This window comes from Ostrea edulis, chromosome 5 (genome assembly GCF_947568905.1).
Source record: "Ostrea edulis chromosome 5, xbOstEdul1.1, whole genome shotgun sequence".
Lineage (NCBI taxonomy): Eukaryota > Metazoa > Mollusca > Bivalvia > Ostreida > Ostreidae > Ostrea > Ostrea edulis.
In genome coordinates, this window is record NC_079168.1 from 40,990,128 (window position 1) to 41,007,627 (window position 17,500).

Genomic DNA, 17,500 nt, shown 5'->3' on the forward strand with positions numbered 1-17,500 from the left:
TTACATGTAAGATTAGGCAATCTGATAACTGGGAAAGAAAAATCATTGTAATGCTTTATATTTTAAAAATGCACAATTTACTTACATAATGTATGGAGCAAAACCAAGCAATGTTGATGTGATGGACACATTTAAAGGGTAAACAATGCAAAATGTGATAATGCACCCTCACCAAGTGGAAATATCAGGATTTGTTCAGCTATTTTCCCTATCGCCAAATCTGCCTTTTTGTCCAATTTTCATATAAAAAATTGATTTAAATTCCTAACTGTCAGGTATGTGGGACTTGCTAGGAAACATCTAAAATAATCAATAAATAAAAATTATTTTGTGTTATCAGTTTGCACTTTTGAGTGGATTGGGTATGATTTGTACTGAATAAAATGATTTATATACAAGGATGTGAGAAAACATGACAAACCACTCTGACAGCCATCAGTAGATAGTTATATCAACGTCAACACTGCACTATATTTTTATGCTTCCTGAAATTTTTTTTGTGGAACATAATGTCCTCTCTGTCCGTCCATCCAAGCTCATATCTCCAAAATCTTCCATCAGAAATTAATCATAATTATGTCTTCTCTCTTCCAGGGGGAAACATTGTTTTTGCACTTTCTGTCAGTCTGTCACAAAATCTTGTATTTCAACAGTTTTTGAACAGTGACAGGCAAATGGTTTTCAGACGTTCATTTTGTAAAGCTTAAGGTCACTCGGAACATATACCTTATATAATAAACAAAAAACTTCATTTCAACAGTGATGTTTTGGACCAAAATCTCTCGAGGTCATTTTGGAAAGGTCAAATCACTCATAATATAACTTAATATATGTAACAGGCAAATGGCTTTCAGACAAAGGTCATTTGTAAAAGGTCAAGGTCACTCAGAACATACCTTATATATGAAAAACGAGTATACCGCAAATGGTACATAATACGCCTGTGAAAATGTTTACATAGGGTGTTTTTCTTAAGCCATAATTTGTAGAATTTTGCTTCAGGTAGTATCAGCCATCATCAGGCTGTGACATACTTTCTTTGCATAATATGAATATTTCCTAAACCAAAAAAAAGGACTAACTTCAACAACCGGTAATTTTCTTAAAAATTGAAGTAAATCAAAATCCTTGCCACATGCTTATCTTCCGTACCCATACAAATATTCTGTAAAATAAGGTCCTCACTTGAAAACTGTAGAAGGAAAAATGAAAGACAAATCATGTACTCTCAATGCAATATTTCCTCAAAACTGACTTAAGTTCAGCAACCTGCAAATTTCTATTTTAAAAAAAAAAAAAAATGGAGGAAATCAAAATCCTTGACACATGCACATCATCCATACTCATACAAATGTACTCTGTAAAATAAGAAGGTCCTCTCTTGAAAACTGGAAGGAAAAACAGACAAATCATGTACTCTCTATGTAATAATTCCTCAAAACTGTCCATGTTCAATAACCTGTAATTTTCTCAAAAAATTAAGAAAATCAAAATCCTTGCCACATGCACACCTTCAATACCCATACAAATACTCTGTAAAACAAGAGGCCCAAGGGCCACATCGCTCACCTGAGTCACCATGGCTCATTTTCCCTATATATTTGTATGCAAAAGTTTGATCCCTCCCCCCCTGTGACTGACCCCATCCTACCCCTGGGGGCCATGATTTTAACAAACTGAAATCTGTCAGAAAGCTTTCATGTAAATATCAGCTATTTGTATGTAAAACTTTGATCCCCTATTGTGGCCTCATCCAACCCCCAGGGACCATGATTTTTAACAAACTTGAATCTGCACTATGTCAGGAAGCTTTCATGTAAATCTCAGCTTTTCTGGCCCAGTGGTTCTTGAGAAGATTTTTCCTATATATTTGTATGTAAAACTTTGATCCCCTATTGTGGCCCCATCATACCCCCAGGGGCCATGATTTGAACAAACTTAATTCTGCATTATGTCGGGAAGCTTTTATGTAAATCTCAGCTTTTCTGGCTCAGTGGTTTTTGAGAAGATTTTTCCTATATATTTGCATGTAAAACTTTGATCCCCTAATGTGGCCCCATCTAACCCCCAGGGGCCTTGATTTGAACAAATTTGAATCTGCATTATGTCAGGAAGCTTTCATGTAAATCTCAGCTTTTCTGGCTCAGTAGTTCTTGCGAAGATTGATGTTTTCCGCCACACTCGACAATTTTTTAGTTATCTGGTGGCGCCCAGTTTTTTATTGGTGGAAGAGAGAACCCAGATACAACCCACTCGCACCGGTAAGTGAGAAAGTTTCCCAGTTTACTTTCAGAAGGTCGGTGGTCTCTTCCCAGGTACATTGTATCTAGATTTTTAAAGATTTATCCTATATATTTGTATGTAAAACTTTGATCCCCTATTGTGGCCCCATCCAACCCCCGGGGGCCATAATTTGAACAAACTTGAATCTGCACTATATTAGGAAGCTTTCATGTAAATTTCAGCTTTTCTGGCCCAGTGGTTCTTGAGAAGATTTTTAAATGACCCCACCCTATTTTTGTGATTATCTCCCCTTTGAAAGGGACAAGGCCCTTCACTTGAACAAACTTGAAAGCCCTTCACTCAAGGATGCTTTGTGGCAAGTTTGGTTGAAATTGGCCCAGCGGTTCTTGAGAAGAAGTCGAAAATGTGAAAAGTTTACTACAACGCCAAACAACATACATATTTTGATCAGAAAAGCTCACTTGAACCTTTGGCTCAGGTGAGCTAATAAGAAGGTTCTCATTTGAAAACTGGCGGATGAGTTCACTTAACAAATCATGTACTCCCTTTGTAATATTTTCTCAAAACAGACCAAGTTCAACAACCTGTAATTTTCTCGAAAATTGAAGAAAATTAAAATCCATGCCACATGTACATCTTCCATATCCATACATTCACTCTGTAAAACAAGATGGTGCTCGCTGAAAAATTGTGGGAGGAATCTGCCAAACAAATTATGTACCCTCCATAAAACAATTTTCAAATAAAGGGGCAAAACTCCTGCAAGAGAGGTCGAAATAGATCAAAATTGCAACATGATCTACTGTAGAATGATCCACAAAGAAGCTATATAGCAAGTTTCAGCTTGATATGTGACAGAGAAACGATATTAGAAACAGAAAACCTTGAATGGATGGACGTACAGACATCGCTGTACCATAATACATCCCATCTAAAGATGAGCATATAAAAACTGACACGATGAAAAAAGTTGGCAAAACCAAGGACAAAGATGGGTTTAGATTGAAAGATGGAAAATGAAGTTTATACTGACAAACTAAAAATTTTACACTCGTAAAGATATAGGATTTCATAACATAAAAATAGCAAAAATATATGGAAAATATTTTATTTCAAATTCATTTAAGCAATCGCAATAAATAAAATCAATGCTATTCGTCTGGAAATTTACCCATCAAAACAGTAATTTACACACTCCATCTTGAACTCTTAAAATTAAAAGTATTTTAAAATTTTGTACTCAAAGATAATGAAATACACCACTCAATGACATCTCGCATTCCCATTTCTCGAAAACTTTTAAAAATCACATACTGAGGATACTGTGATCCATAGTAATATCGTGTAAAGAGATGTACAGCTGAGCGTATGAAGGAAGAAATATACAATTCTTTAAACTGTCTCTATATTACATTTGTCATCTAGTGTTATACACCTAAAAGCATAACTCTGGGATCTTCTATTGCTCGTTTGATGTCCATTAAGAATGTAACTGCCTCACGGCCATCAATTAGTCTATGATCATAAGTCAAGGCCAGAATCATTATAGGTCGAATCACAATCTGAAATCAGAATAATATCATTATAGGCTGAATCACAATCTGAAATCACAACAGAATCGTTACAGGTCGAATTACAATCTGAAATCACAACAGTATCGTTATAGGTCGAATCACAATCTGAAATCACAACAGAATCGTTACAGGTCGAATTACAATCTGAAATCACAACAGTATCGTTATAGGTCGAATCACAATCTGAAATCACAACAGAATCGTTACAGGTCGAATTACAATCTGAAATCACAACAGTATCGTTATAGGTCAAATTACAATCTGAAATCACAACAGGTAATGATTGCTGATTTAGTGTAATGTCTTGTGGTTTGAGACAAAAGGTCCATGGGTCACAATGCTTGCACAAAGATGAGTCTCAAAAGCTTGAAACACTAATGACATATAAATAGTTAATAAGACTAATAGAATCTTTCATTGGTACCAGTATGGAATGGGGAAATTCCATCGAGGGGACAAGATTCGCAGTCTAGGATGAGGCTTTACCGAGTCCTAGACAGCGAACCTTGTTCCAGAGGTGGGATTTCCCTATCTCACACAAGTAGCTAATGAAGGACTATTTTTCTCACATTTTACCTGCAGTTTAGTGCATAAATTTAGAAGCTTTGAGAAAATTAAAGATTATCAAAATCCTCATTTGAACTTCAATGCAAAAACTAATTAGATAGGCAGAAAGAGCATACCGGAAAATGGTTTACACTAAAAGTGTAAACTAAACAAGAGGCCCATGGGCCACATTGCTCACCTGAGTCACCTTGGCCCATATCTGAAGACTTTCCATATATATTTGCATGTAAAACCTTGGTCCCTATTATGGCCCAAACTACCCTTTGCAAACTTGAATCTACACTATGTCAGAAAGCTTTCATGTAAATGTCAACTTCTTTGGCCCAATGGTTCTTTTAAAGCTTTTTTCTATATTTGTATGTAAAACTTTGACCCCCCCCCCCCCCACTTGTGGCCCCATCCTACCCCCCGGGGACCATGATTTGAACAAACTTGAATCTGCACTATGTCAGAAAGTTTTCTTGTAAATATCAGCTTTTCTGACTCAGTGGTTATTGAGAAGAAGATTTTTCTTATATATTTGTATGTAAAACTTTGATCCCCTATTGTGGCCCCATCCAACCCCCGGAGCCCATGATTTGAACAAACTTGAATCTGCATTATGTCAGGAAGCTTTCATGTAAATCTCAGCTTTTCTGGCTTAGTGGTTCTTGAGAAGAAGATTTTTAAAGTTTTTCCCTATATATTTGTGTGTAAAACTTTGATCCCCCCCTTGGGGCCCCATCTTATCCCCGGGGGCCATGATTTGAACAAACTTGAATCTGCACTATGTCAGAAAGTTTTCATGTAAAAATCAGCTTTTCTGGCTTAGTGGTTCTTGAGAAGATTTTTCCTATATATTTGTATGTAAAACTTTGATCCCCTATTGTGGCCCCATCCAACCCCAGGGGCCCATGATTTGAACAAACTTGAATCTGCATTATGTCAGGAAGCTTTCATGTAAATCTCAGCTTTTCTGGCTTAGTGGTTCTTGAGAAGAAGATTTTTAAAGTTTTTCCCTATATATTTGTATGTAAAACTTCTTAAGAAGATTTTTAAATGACCCCACCCTATTTTTGCATTTTTGTGATTATCTCCCCTTTGAAAGGGACATGGCCCTTCATTTGAACAAACTTAAAAGCCCTTCACCCAAGGATGCTTTTGGCCAAGTTAGGTTGAAATTGGCCCAGTGGTTCTGGAGAAGAAGTCGAAAATGTTAAAAGTTTACAGACAGACGGACAGACATACAGACGCCGGACAAAATGTGATCAGAATAGCTCACTTGAACCTTTGGTTCAGGTGAGCTAAAAAGCCAAGGTTGTCCACCAGAAAGTATACTGCATTAAAATTTAAAGAAAACAATGCAAAATATTTTTATTTCATCATGTAACGTAAACCTTCACCATGTAATGTAAATCATAGAAATTATATGACGTTGCAGCAGTGTGAGACAGAAAAATCTCACATGGGTAAAGTCGATCTCACACTGGTGATAATGTGAGAAAAGAATGTCTCGTGAAGCTTGCATATCATAAGGATGCTTGTATTGTATATTGTTTTGACAAATTAGAGCATAGTTGTTATTAATGAAGGAGCAGTTTTTAGAGACTTCTTATATACTCCTATTCTACAGTGGGCCCAGTGAATACATAGAGGTAACAACTGTAATTAAATTGTATCCAAACTATGTAAAGAAGCTATTTTATTATTTCCAGCATAATGGTTCTTTGGAAGATACATAAATTTTCCCCATTCAGAGAACATGAGTTTTCATTTAAACAAAATAATTTCTCTTTAAACAAAGGTATTTTTGATCTTGTGGTTTTGGAAAAACAAAACAACACCAACAAGAGGTACTGTGAGCAATGCTCACTAAGAATACCCCCCCCCCCCACCCCAATCTCCCAAAGGGTGCTGTTAATAGGCATAAATTACCTCTTTCCTAAGTGTAAAAATATAGTATGCCTTTGTAGAAGAAAATGGAAGATATAGTCCGAACACAAATCCACACAAATGGTATAAACCTATAATTTTGACCTTGAGATCAAAGGTCAAGGTCATAAAGAGGTCATAAATGTACATGACACATAGTCTCATGGTGATACACCCATGTCTTATGGTATGACTATGTCAAAACCCTATAATAAATTTTAACCTTGAGGTCAAAGTTCAAGGTCATATAGAGGTAATGAAGGTACCTGGCACATCGTCTCATCGTGATACACTCATGTGTCAAATATGGTATGCCTATGTCAAAGAACAAAGAAGTCATGGCCCTGACACAAATCCATTGCAAAAACCTTTAATTTTGACCTTGAGGTCAAGGTCATATGGAGATCATGAAGGTACATGACACATCGTCTCATGGTGATACACTCATGTGTCAAATATGGTATGACTATGTCAAAGAACAAAGAAGTTATGGCCCGGACACGAATCCATTGTAAAAAACCTTTAATTTTGACCTTAAGGTCAAGGTCATATAGAGGTCATGAAGGTACCCGATACATCGTCTCATGGTGATCCACGTGTGTGCCAAATATGGTATGCCTATGTCAAAGAACAAAGAAGTTATGGCCCGGAGACGAATCTGGAGACAGACAGATGGACGGACGGACAGACAGAGTGATTCCTATATACCCCCCAGAACTTCGTTCGGGGTGTATAAAAAGAAAAGATGACAGACTTTGATAGGAAATGTTCACTCGAGCCTAAACGAGTTAAAATTTGAGATGTAAGGGTTATCTTTCTTTACAGTAGTTTACCATCTCTTGTTCTGGGACATCTTCACTAGCCATGGGTGACGATACAGTGTTTCTCTTTCACAAAGAGAAACTATCGTCCCCCTCTTTCACAAAGAGAAACACAGTGTATCCTCACCCTTGGCTAGTGAAGACGGTTCTAGGAGTGTGTGAAAATAAAACATTTAAAATATCCGAACACCAAAAAGTGATTTTATTCAAATTTTTTAATTTGGACAGTGCCTTAAAGGACACAACGCATGTTTCTAAACTTTTTCATTTTTTCAGCAAAATTAACTCTTTTTATGCCTAAAACTACTTTAAATGTGTTTTAAGGTAGGTCCCTAGTCCTGGACCTACTTGTGATTTCTCAAAAATTTGAGTTTAGATACTTAGATTGTTCATTTCAGGGTATGATAAAAACAAAAAAATGGGGGGTTGTCAGTATAATGAGTAAATTATGGTATTTTTATTACGTGTACCCCCATTTGTCAAACGGCAATATCAGAATTCATTGAAGAAGTCCTAGAATATGTCCATAAAATTTTGTTTGAGGTATGACGCTGCAATTTTTTTCCTCAAATATGAAATAAATATGTTTAACTAAATAATTAAAAGTGAAATTTTAACATAGTTTCATGTTTTTTAATAATGGTGGTACAAAATTGAACTCAATACAGGCCCTCGGCAGTCAAAAATACGGCACTGCAACACCACTAATATGAATATTTTAAAAATTTGACTTGTGATTTTTCATTCAAACTCACATATTATGTTCATATATGAATGCTTGTTAAAATACATTTAAAAAATCTGCCCTTTCTCAGCATAATATTTTCACAGCATCTCAATTTATATTTACATTTTTGGGCCAAAATAACCATTTTGAAGATGATTTTCACATAACAGAAGATAACAAATATATAACAAGATAACAAATATATAACAAATGCAGAATTGTTTTATTTAATTCCACAAGTGCATGATTGCATATCATGAATTTTTTTTAATTTACAGATAATTTTAACATGTAATACCCCAGCCTGTATATCAATTAAACAAATATGTACCTCTGGTTTTATGTGTGAATTAGATGACAAAAAATGGAAAGAAGATTGGATCCATAGTCTACTTAAATATAAGTGATGGAGTGTTATTGTATTCATTTTACTAAATTAAAAAACATCCAGGTAAATGTAAAAACAGTATAAATCCACCCAATAATAATAGTACGTGAACCAATACTGGAGTTCGATCCGGACATGACGTCACGCTACTAGACCCCTACTTTAAATGAAATATTTTGCGTGGTTTTCGAGTTTGAAAGCGATGAAATTCAAATCTTGCGATATGCATATTTTCTTTCGCTAGTTTACGCGCCAATTTGTGTGACGTCATATGCGCCCTCGGGTTTGAAAACATTTCATAAACAGATTAGATTTAATCGACAAAAAACCAATTGTCACGTTAACGGCTTGTAAATAATAATGCATTAAGATGTTTTGTGCCGTGCTCGGGTGTACTAGTTGTCGGTAGAAAGGATTTAGACTGAGTATTTTTCAATTTTTCGAAGGAAGGTACGAGAAAAAAGACTTGGATAATTTTTTTTGTTGGAGCAAGAACTTTACCTTAAAAAACACACCCAGTCACTTTTTCAAACATCGCTTGGACAGAGACACTGATAAACTGCGAGAAAATGGATATATCGAAGCTGTAAGCACTGGTAGGCCTATAGCATACATTCTGTTTTGCTCTTCAAATTCAATACACACTCGGATCAACTGACCTTCACCTTGTAACAACATATATCGACGATACAATGTCACTTCTACCAACTGGTAGATTTACAACAACAAAAAATAAAGATACAAAATAATTGAACTTTTAATTATACAAATAATAGAATATTGTATTTCCTAACTTTAAATTGAATTATAAAATTATTTCTTTATTGAACTCGTAGCTTCTTGACTGCGTCAGTAGGCTATAACGCCGTGCTCCCACTTCGTACTTCCTAAAGACGTGCAGATCACAATTCAAAAATAGTAATAAGATTGCTTTATCAAAATAAAATAATGTGATTACCACTTTAAATTTGAATATTTTTATTGATTTGTGTGTGTGTTGTCTTTTTCTTTCTTTCCGAAATGCACGCGTGACAATAGCTTGGCATAGGGCCTAGTTGTCAACAATTTAACGTATCATAATTTGTCTAATCCAAAAATAAATAATGATTGCACTGTTTATTTTAGAAAAACAACGCCAATTACAGATGTATAAAGGAATAACATCCCCAAACAGTTTGTAGACAGCGACCCATATAAACATTATTTACTCACAATTTTGCCGATTTCATACACGCTTTACTCGCTATATTTGGGTATTTACATCGTTATATGTGTGCACTGGTGGCGAACACATATAAAACTCGAACAATTTATCAACATCGATTTAAATGTTGCCCATGGTAAATTGATTAGGCCCCTAAAAAGTTGAGTTTTTAATAATATCTCGCAGTACTTTCACAATCCGAAGGGCGCATGTGACGTCACTGTACCACGTGACTACCTACCTAATTAACTTGACTTTTTGAAATCGGGGCTTAGATTTAAGTCTGTATTGTGGTTAATTATCGCAAAATTTCGGCGAACGAACTATTAGAATTAATTACTATAAGCATAAAGAAGACAAAATGCATATAATATTGTATACTTTGAAAACATGAGATATGTCCTTTAATGTTTTTGATCTGACAGTATAAAAATATTTTGTATGCATACATCTCAATATCAAGAACTGAAAATGTTGATGTTTTCTTTCCAAGCACTTTAAAATTTACATATTCAAAAATGTATTTACAATATATTATTTCATCCCAAGGATATTGTAATTGAATGATAGAAAGTTCTTATAGTGGACAGTTTTAATTTATATTCTCCAACATTCAGTATACATGTACATGGAACATATATGTCACAGTTGCAATTTATTTAAAATATATTTATGCGCTATAATTATATCAGTATTCATATTGGCGCACATAGCCAATTGAATACAAACTAGTTTTTCAAGTATGCGAGAGTCAGTGTGAACGTTTTGTATTGTACAGGTGGTAATTATTTCTATTTTTAGTTCAACTTTACGTTTGACTGACCAGTGGTCTGAGTTCATAATACTGCGGACCAATGGATTTTACCGAATACTAATTAATTTTGCATGTGTTACTAACCCGTGCACAATATAAAGTTAGAAACCCCGCCAAAATCCCCACTCTAAGCCTTGTACCAATACGGTTATATTGGACAGTCCTAGCTAAAATATTGATTCACTCGATGTAACTTAAAAATATTTTTCATTTATAATACTGGATGCCTGGTAAGATTTACATTTATCTTGTAATTCATTTACTTGATAAATATATGTAATTATACTGGCAATCGTATTAATATTAGGATCATCGTTTATCGTAAATGTTTAAATGTCTTTTAGTTTACGTCTTGTGTTTTATGTATGTCTATTGCTTGTGTGCATGTTTGTGAGTATGTTTTCATATTTTTTCTAGGTTTTTTCCCCTTCTATTGAAATAAAATAATTGTCTGAGACCGACCCAGTTTTGTGTTGTTTGCAACAAAACAGCGACCCTGCAACATATATGCAAGCCTCATGAGGTTTCCCAATATGAACCAGATCTACGTTAAATGATTCAAGAAAAATAGAATATGGCCTTGTGCATTTTAAAAAATTTAGAAACATTTCGTTCAACACACATACCTGATCATTAACAACCACAGGCCTTTTCTTAATTGTATGTATTCCTAATATCGCACTCTGGGGTTGATTAATTATTGGTGTTCCATACAATGATCCGAACACACCACCATTACTGATGGAAAATGTTCCGCCTTCCATGTCTTCTATTGCTAACATGTTCTTTTTTGCCTGTAGTTACAAAGTACAGTCCAAAATCATAAAACTTTTCATAAATCATATCTAAAACTATTTCACTTAAATTCTTGTCACAGCAATCGACTCCTCAGACCATTTACATTTAATGCAAATAAATGTCTCATTAAAAATCATTTTTTAAGCCAATAAATTACATGTACATGCTTTAAAATTTTTTTGTTAATTAATCAACACTCTCTTGAATTCCTCCTCTCACAATCATCAAGTTCCTGCTTATCCAAAAAAAAAAAAAAAACCAGAACCAAACTTTGATTTGTACCTTTTCCCCATATTCCATAATGGCTTTCTCTATATCGGCATAACTCAATGTCTCCACATTTCTGATGACTGGAACAACGAGGCCCTATAGTAGAAAGAGATATATCCAATTTTAGTTTGACATGACAGTCCAATTACATTCTAATTCTTCATTTATCTTTATATCCAGGATTCAAAAGAGCTTCACCTAGCAAAGTATCCCCTCCCAACTAGACATATCTATAAATACAACATTGGACCTAGTGCAGTTCCGACGGATGTTGCACACAAATAACCCCATCATTCCCTACTCTGTTGAGAGGGAATAACAAACAAGATAAAAATGAGTAGATTATTTTTGCAATGTGTTCTCATTGATTGTGGATGTTTTACTTTAATCACATTTATAATTTACATTCTACTGCATTTTTCCCATTAAACTATACTACAGGCTTTGTGTTTTATTTCACAGTAAAACTGAGTTTTCTTGTTCCTGCCCACACTTAATACTGGGGAGTAAAACTGAGTTTTCTTGTTCCTGCCCACACTTAACACTGGAGAATAAAATGGAGTTTTCTGGTTCCTGACCACACTTAACACTGGAGAATAAAACTGAGTTTTCTGGTTCCTGCCCACACTTAACACTGGAGAATAAAACTGAGTTTTCTGGTTCCTGACCATACTTAACACTGGAGAGTAAATCTGAGTTTTCTGGTTCCTGCCCACACTTAACACTGGAGAGTAAAACTGAGTTTTCTTGTTCCTGCCCACACTTAACACTGGAGAGTAAAACTGAGTTTTCTTGTTCCTGACCACACTTAACACTGGAGAGTAAAACTGAGTTTTCTTGTTCCTGCCCACACTTAACACTGGAGAGTAAAACTGAGTTTTCTTGTTCCTGCCCACACTTAACACTGGAGAGTAAAACTGAGTTTTCTGGTTCCTGACCACACTTAACACTGGAGAGTAAAACTGAGTTTTCTGGTTCCTGTCCACACTTAACACTGGAGAGTAAAACTGAGTTTTCTGGTTCCTGACCACACTTAACATTGGAGAGTAAAACTGAGTTTTCTGGTTCCTGCCCACACTTATCAATGGAGAGTAAAACGGAGTTTTCTGGTTCCTGCCCACACTTAACACTGGAGAGTAAAACGGAGTTTTCTGGTTCCTGCCCACACTTAACACTGGAGAGATTAAGCTCTTCATCCTACAGAACATTGGTTGAAACTGGTATCTAGTAAGCTGAGCTAGCTTTTGCTGTTCTGTTCATTTCACATTACGCAATAAATTTCAACGTATTAACGTATATTCTTATTGAAAAAATGTAAATATAAGTATTATATGATTATTCTTAACATCTATTGTGTTAATGCATGCTATTCAATTTGTCTGCACAAAACTCTGTTGTTAGCACAGTAGATATTTAAAAAATGATTATTCAATTCTTCATATTAATCGGCTAATAATTAAAAAATATTCTTCATAAAGATGAATTACTGCTTTAAATTTTTTTAATTCATTGTAAAACAATAGGATACACTCAAAAATAGACAGATACAGCATAGCTAGATCACTGTACTACAACAGCTAGAAAATGTAGCAACATGGAGGTCACTGTACTATAAATACACAGTGTAATTGTGTCACTGAACTATAAATACACAGTGTAATTGTGTCACTGAACTATAAATAGACAGTGTAATTGTGTCACTGTGCTATAGATACACAATGTAGCTGTATCACTAAGCTACAGCTATAAAATGTAACTTAGTTACTGAGCTATAAACAATTTGGGTCACTGGGCTATAGACAATAGCCGGGTCATTGAGCTATAAACAATACCTGGGTCACTAAGCTATACATAATAGCCGGGTCACTGAGCTATAAACAATTTGGGTCACTGGGCTATAAAAAATAGCCGGGTCAATGAGCTAAAGATAATAGCCGGGTGAGTGAGCTATAGACAATAGCCGGGTCATTGAGCTATAGACAATAGCTGGGTCACTGAGCTATAAAAAATAGCCGGGTCACTGAGCTATAGACAATAGCCGGGTCACTGAGCTGAAGACAATAGCCGGGTCACTGAGCTATAGACAATAGACAGGTCACTGAGCTATAAACAAGTTGGGTCAGTGAGCTATAGACAATAACCGGGTCAGTGAGTTATAGACAATAGCCGGGTCAGTGAGCTATAAACAATAGACGGGTCAGTGAGCTATAGACAATAGCTGGGTCAGTGAGCTATAGACAATAGCCAGGTCAGTGAGCTATAGACAATAGCCAGATCAGTGAGCTACACACAATAACCGGGTCAGTGAGCTATAGACAATAGCCGGATCAGTGAGCTACACACAATAGCCGGGTCAGTGAGCTATAGACAATAGCCGGATCAGTGAGCTACACACAATAGCCGGGTCAGTGAGTTATAGACAATAGCCGGGTCACTGGGCTATAGACAAAAGCTGGGTCACTGAGCTATAGACAATAGCCGGGTCTGTGAACTAGAGTGCACCTTTGGAGCAGCCACTGCTACTGAAACGTCAATGTAGTCTCTATAAACTATTTCATTTCCATCAATCACTGCATTCACAATTGGCTGATTCTTCAAACCGAATGCTGCAGCTTTTATGAAAGGAGACATCATTCCCAGCTTCACACCATGTTTCTTTTCAAACTGCTCTTTGTACGTTTTCCTCCACTCCATCAGATTGCTGTAAACAGAAAAAACATTATAATTTCGCGATGCATCAGATTCACTCCAAGAGAATGAGTAAGAAATGGACAGTATAATGATACCTCATCAGATTTACAAAACACTCCAGGAGAATTAGTAAGAAATGGACTGTATAATGATACCTCATATCACACTCCTGAAAGGTTGTCAAAGTTGCACAGGTATTCTGAGATTCTTTTAATCTTTGGGCTGTCTTCTGTCGAATTCTGGTCATCTTGGTCTGTATTAAAGGACATAAAGTAGGTGTTGATACCTTACAATATACACACATCATATCAAAATTAATAAATAAAATTCTTGCATACTCTTCAATATGAAATTTTAACTAACCCTAGTTTCTGTTCTGGCACCACCTTGTGCGACTGATCCCTCAAAAGGTGTGACTTTGACACTGGAGGTGGGGTAAGAAGACATGGGCTGTTTGGGTACTGGTGGTGGAGGGGGAGGGGTAGATGGAATGGGGCTACTCAAGCTACCCTGGGCTTGGGATGCGGGTTTAGCCTCCACTTCTTTAGAAGCCTCCATCGAAGGTTTTGATGGTTCAGGTGTCTCTACTTTCTTGGCTGGTGCATCACCTTTGGCTTTCAAAAAAAAATTCTGCGATTGCTTTAGTGAATCAATGCAGTATTATAAATCCAAACCTTCCTTGGAATGCTCAGACTGATAATATTACTATGCAAAAACATTAAATTTTGGAGCCTGTGAACACTAGTCCTTGATTAGCAATCTTTATTTTTCTTCTATCTTTTCCATTTTCCATCTTTATTTTCCATCTAAAATTCCCAAAATGTACACAGGTGTATAACAAATACTGTATATCTCAATATCATGAAACAAACAACAAATTAATCAATAATGAACAAAGTTCTGTAGGACATCAGGTCCTGAACTCCTGTGGGTTTTGTGGGACTTACCAGATTTTTATAGAACCCCCTTACTAGAAAGTAGAAAAATGGTAAAAGACGTCTTTCCTTTCACTTCCATTTTAATGTTTAATAACTACTTCCCACAATACTTAAGTCAGGTTTGGTATACTTACTGTTATTACTGATGGAAATAAAACATGGTGGTTGTTCAATCAATTACTGATAAGGCACTTGTAATAAGTTTCCAGGCTTCCAAGTGATAAAGAAAATAGCAAAATCTTATTGTTAAGAATATGACACAACCTCAATACTTTTACAAGGCATCAGGACCAACAACATCAGGAATTTAACAGAGATATGAAAAATCCGACTCATAGGTCCAACCATTTTGAACATCTCTGGAAAAAGAGTTTTTGTCCTTTAAAATGAATCCAATACTTTGATGTCTGACTGAGGGTTTACCTGAGATGTCTATTCTCATGAGAGTTGATGAACCATGACATACCCGAGACATCTATTCTCATGAGAGGCTGATGAACCATGACATATGAGACATCTATTCTCATGAGAGGCTGATGAACCATGACATATGAGACATCTATTCTCATGAGAGGCTGATGAACCGTGACATATGAGACGTCTATTCTCATGAGAGGCTGATGAACCATGACATATGAGACATCTATTCTCATGAGAGGCTGATGAACCATGACATATGAGACGTCTATTCTCATGACAGGTTGATGAACTGTGACATACCTGACATGTCTATTCTCATGAGAGAGTAATGAACTGTTGCATACCAGAGACGTATATTTTCATGAGGGTTGATGAACCATGACATACCGGAGACATCTATTTTCATGAGAGGTTGATGAGCTGTGACAGTGGTTCCGTCCTCCACCAGAAGTTCCACAATAACTCCAGCAAATGGACTATGAATAGGCACTCCTGTCTGTAAATCAAACATCAAGCATTGAAAGTTCTGTACATGTAATATCCATCTAACGCAGATACTAAATTAATACCTATCTAATGCTAGTGATGGGACATCAGTTAATTTTCATAACGGTTAATTTTCATAACCGATCATCTGTTGGAATTGGTTTCTGCTTCCAATGCAGTTTTACTGATTGTAATTGGAAGACAAGTTTTTAGTTTAAAAAGCATAATCTTACAAAGTATTTCATGGTTTTTTTTTTTCCATTTTCATATGTATATTTACATATGTATACATAAATATAATCATATATAAAGTTATGTTGGTTCAAGAGTTCATTGCAATCTTTGTGCTGTATATAAAATATTCAAATGTAGCATGCATCTTGAATTCCATCGTAATCAAAAGCAAGTTTTAATAACTTGCCTAAATCATCAAGTGGTCTAGCCCACTAGTTGCACACTGCTGAAAGATTTGTTTCCACAGGTCACGAGTTCAACCTTAGGCAGGGGCAGATGTGGTATCCAAGTATAGTAAATTTTTCTGTGCTTCTTATCAAATAAATTTGTTTTGCAATATATATTGATTAATTTTTATGATTATAAAATTGAACAAGAGGTATTGTGAGCAATGCTCACTAAGAATACCCCCCACTTACCCCAATCTCCCAAAGGTGTTGTTAATAGGTATGAATTACCTCTTTCCTGAGTGTAAAAAAGAAAGGGCGTGAAAATACCTTGAGTAATCTCTTCTGTAGGGAGAAATGGATAAAAGATGAAATTAAATGTGCGTTTTATTATGATTTTGGCTTTGAAGGGGGACTTTTGTTGAAAGATATGTAACACACCCCATTGGATGGCAGGCAAACAAGTTAATATCGCAAACGTCAGTATAATCTTCAGTATTACGATACAAAAGGTATCTAGGAACACAGCATCTCATAGCGATGAAAAAAGCTGTTCAAGAATTTAAATGGAAACCATAATGCTACTTTCATGTCCAGTGCACTTGACCTTTGACCTTTTGACCCCAAAATCGATAAGGAACATCTTCGTCCCATGGGTAGTCCATATGTATGAGATGGTGATTGTAGGTGGAAAGGATAACGCTTTAGAGCCCGGAAACCATTGCTTCTATACAGACGGACGGACAGACGGACGGACAACCCGATTCCAGTATACCCCCGCAATAATTATCTCTTATCAATTTATTGTTGTATTAGCAAAACATGAAGTGCAAGTGAGATGTGTATCAATTTTCTCATAATCAGTTATTACGTATGAAGGTATATTGCAGAATAATGTCCTTTGACCTTTGTAATAACCATGGTAGAATACATATCCTATACCTTGTGGAAAATTCTGCTCTACTTGTGCAATATGTGATAGTACATAGTGTACATTTTCTTTCTATTGTGATAGTACATAGTGTATTGTTTCTTTCTATCATGATAGACTATATACAGTGTATATTTTCTTTCTATCATGGCCAGATTACCTTGTCAGTCTCCACTTCTCCCAGTGTTTCATCTTCCTGAACAAAATCACCAACAGCTGTAAAAATAAAATCTAAAAGTGTATCTTTCTATCAGGATAAAGTCTGACATCTTCATTAAAATTTTTTAAAAATGTTCACAGAGGCAGAGTGCATTT

The 17,500-nt window shown here is 35.7% G+C and overlaps 1 protein-coding gene across 4 annotated transcripts in view; it reads right to left on the bottom strand.

Moving 5' to 3' along the window:
* Positions 1 to 3,336: 3,336 nt before the first annotated feature.
* LOC125651567 (dihydrolipoyllysine-residue succinyltransferase component of 2-oxoglutarate dehydrogenase complex, mitochondrial-like) overlaps positions 3,337 to 17,500 on the bottom strand; it is a 23,320-nt gene continuing 9,156 nt past the window's right edge. For 2 of the 4 annotated variants that reach the window (XM_048880222.2, XM_056166234.1), the window contains 8 exons: positions 17,346 to 17,401; positions 15,755 to 15,863; positions 14,373 to 14,623; positions 14,165 to 14,262; positions 13,821 to 14,019; positions 11,331 to 11,414; positions 10,877 to 11,044; positions 3,337 to 3,806 (listed from right to left, as the gene is read on the bottom strand). In XM_048880222.2, coding sequence (XP_048736179.2) covers positions 3,672 to 3,806; positions 10,877 to 11,044; positions 11,331 to 11,414; positions 13,821 to 14,019; positions 14,165 to 14,262; positions 14,373 to 14,623; positions 15,755 to 15,863; positions 17,346 to 17,401 — 1,100 coding nt within the window. In that variant the 3' untranslated portion in view covers positions 3,337 to 3,671. Of the gene's footprint in view, positions 3,807 to 3,953; positions 4,002 to 8,048; positions 11,045 to 11,330; positions 11,415 to 13,820; positions 14,020 to 14,164; positions 14,263 to 14,372; positions 14,624 to 15,754; positions 15,864 to 17,345; positions 17,402 to 17,500 lie in introns of those variants that run through there. The other 2 variants (XM_056166233.1, XM_056166232.1) reach the window with 2 other exon arrangements.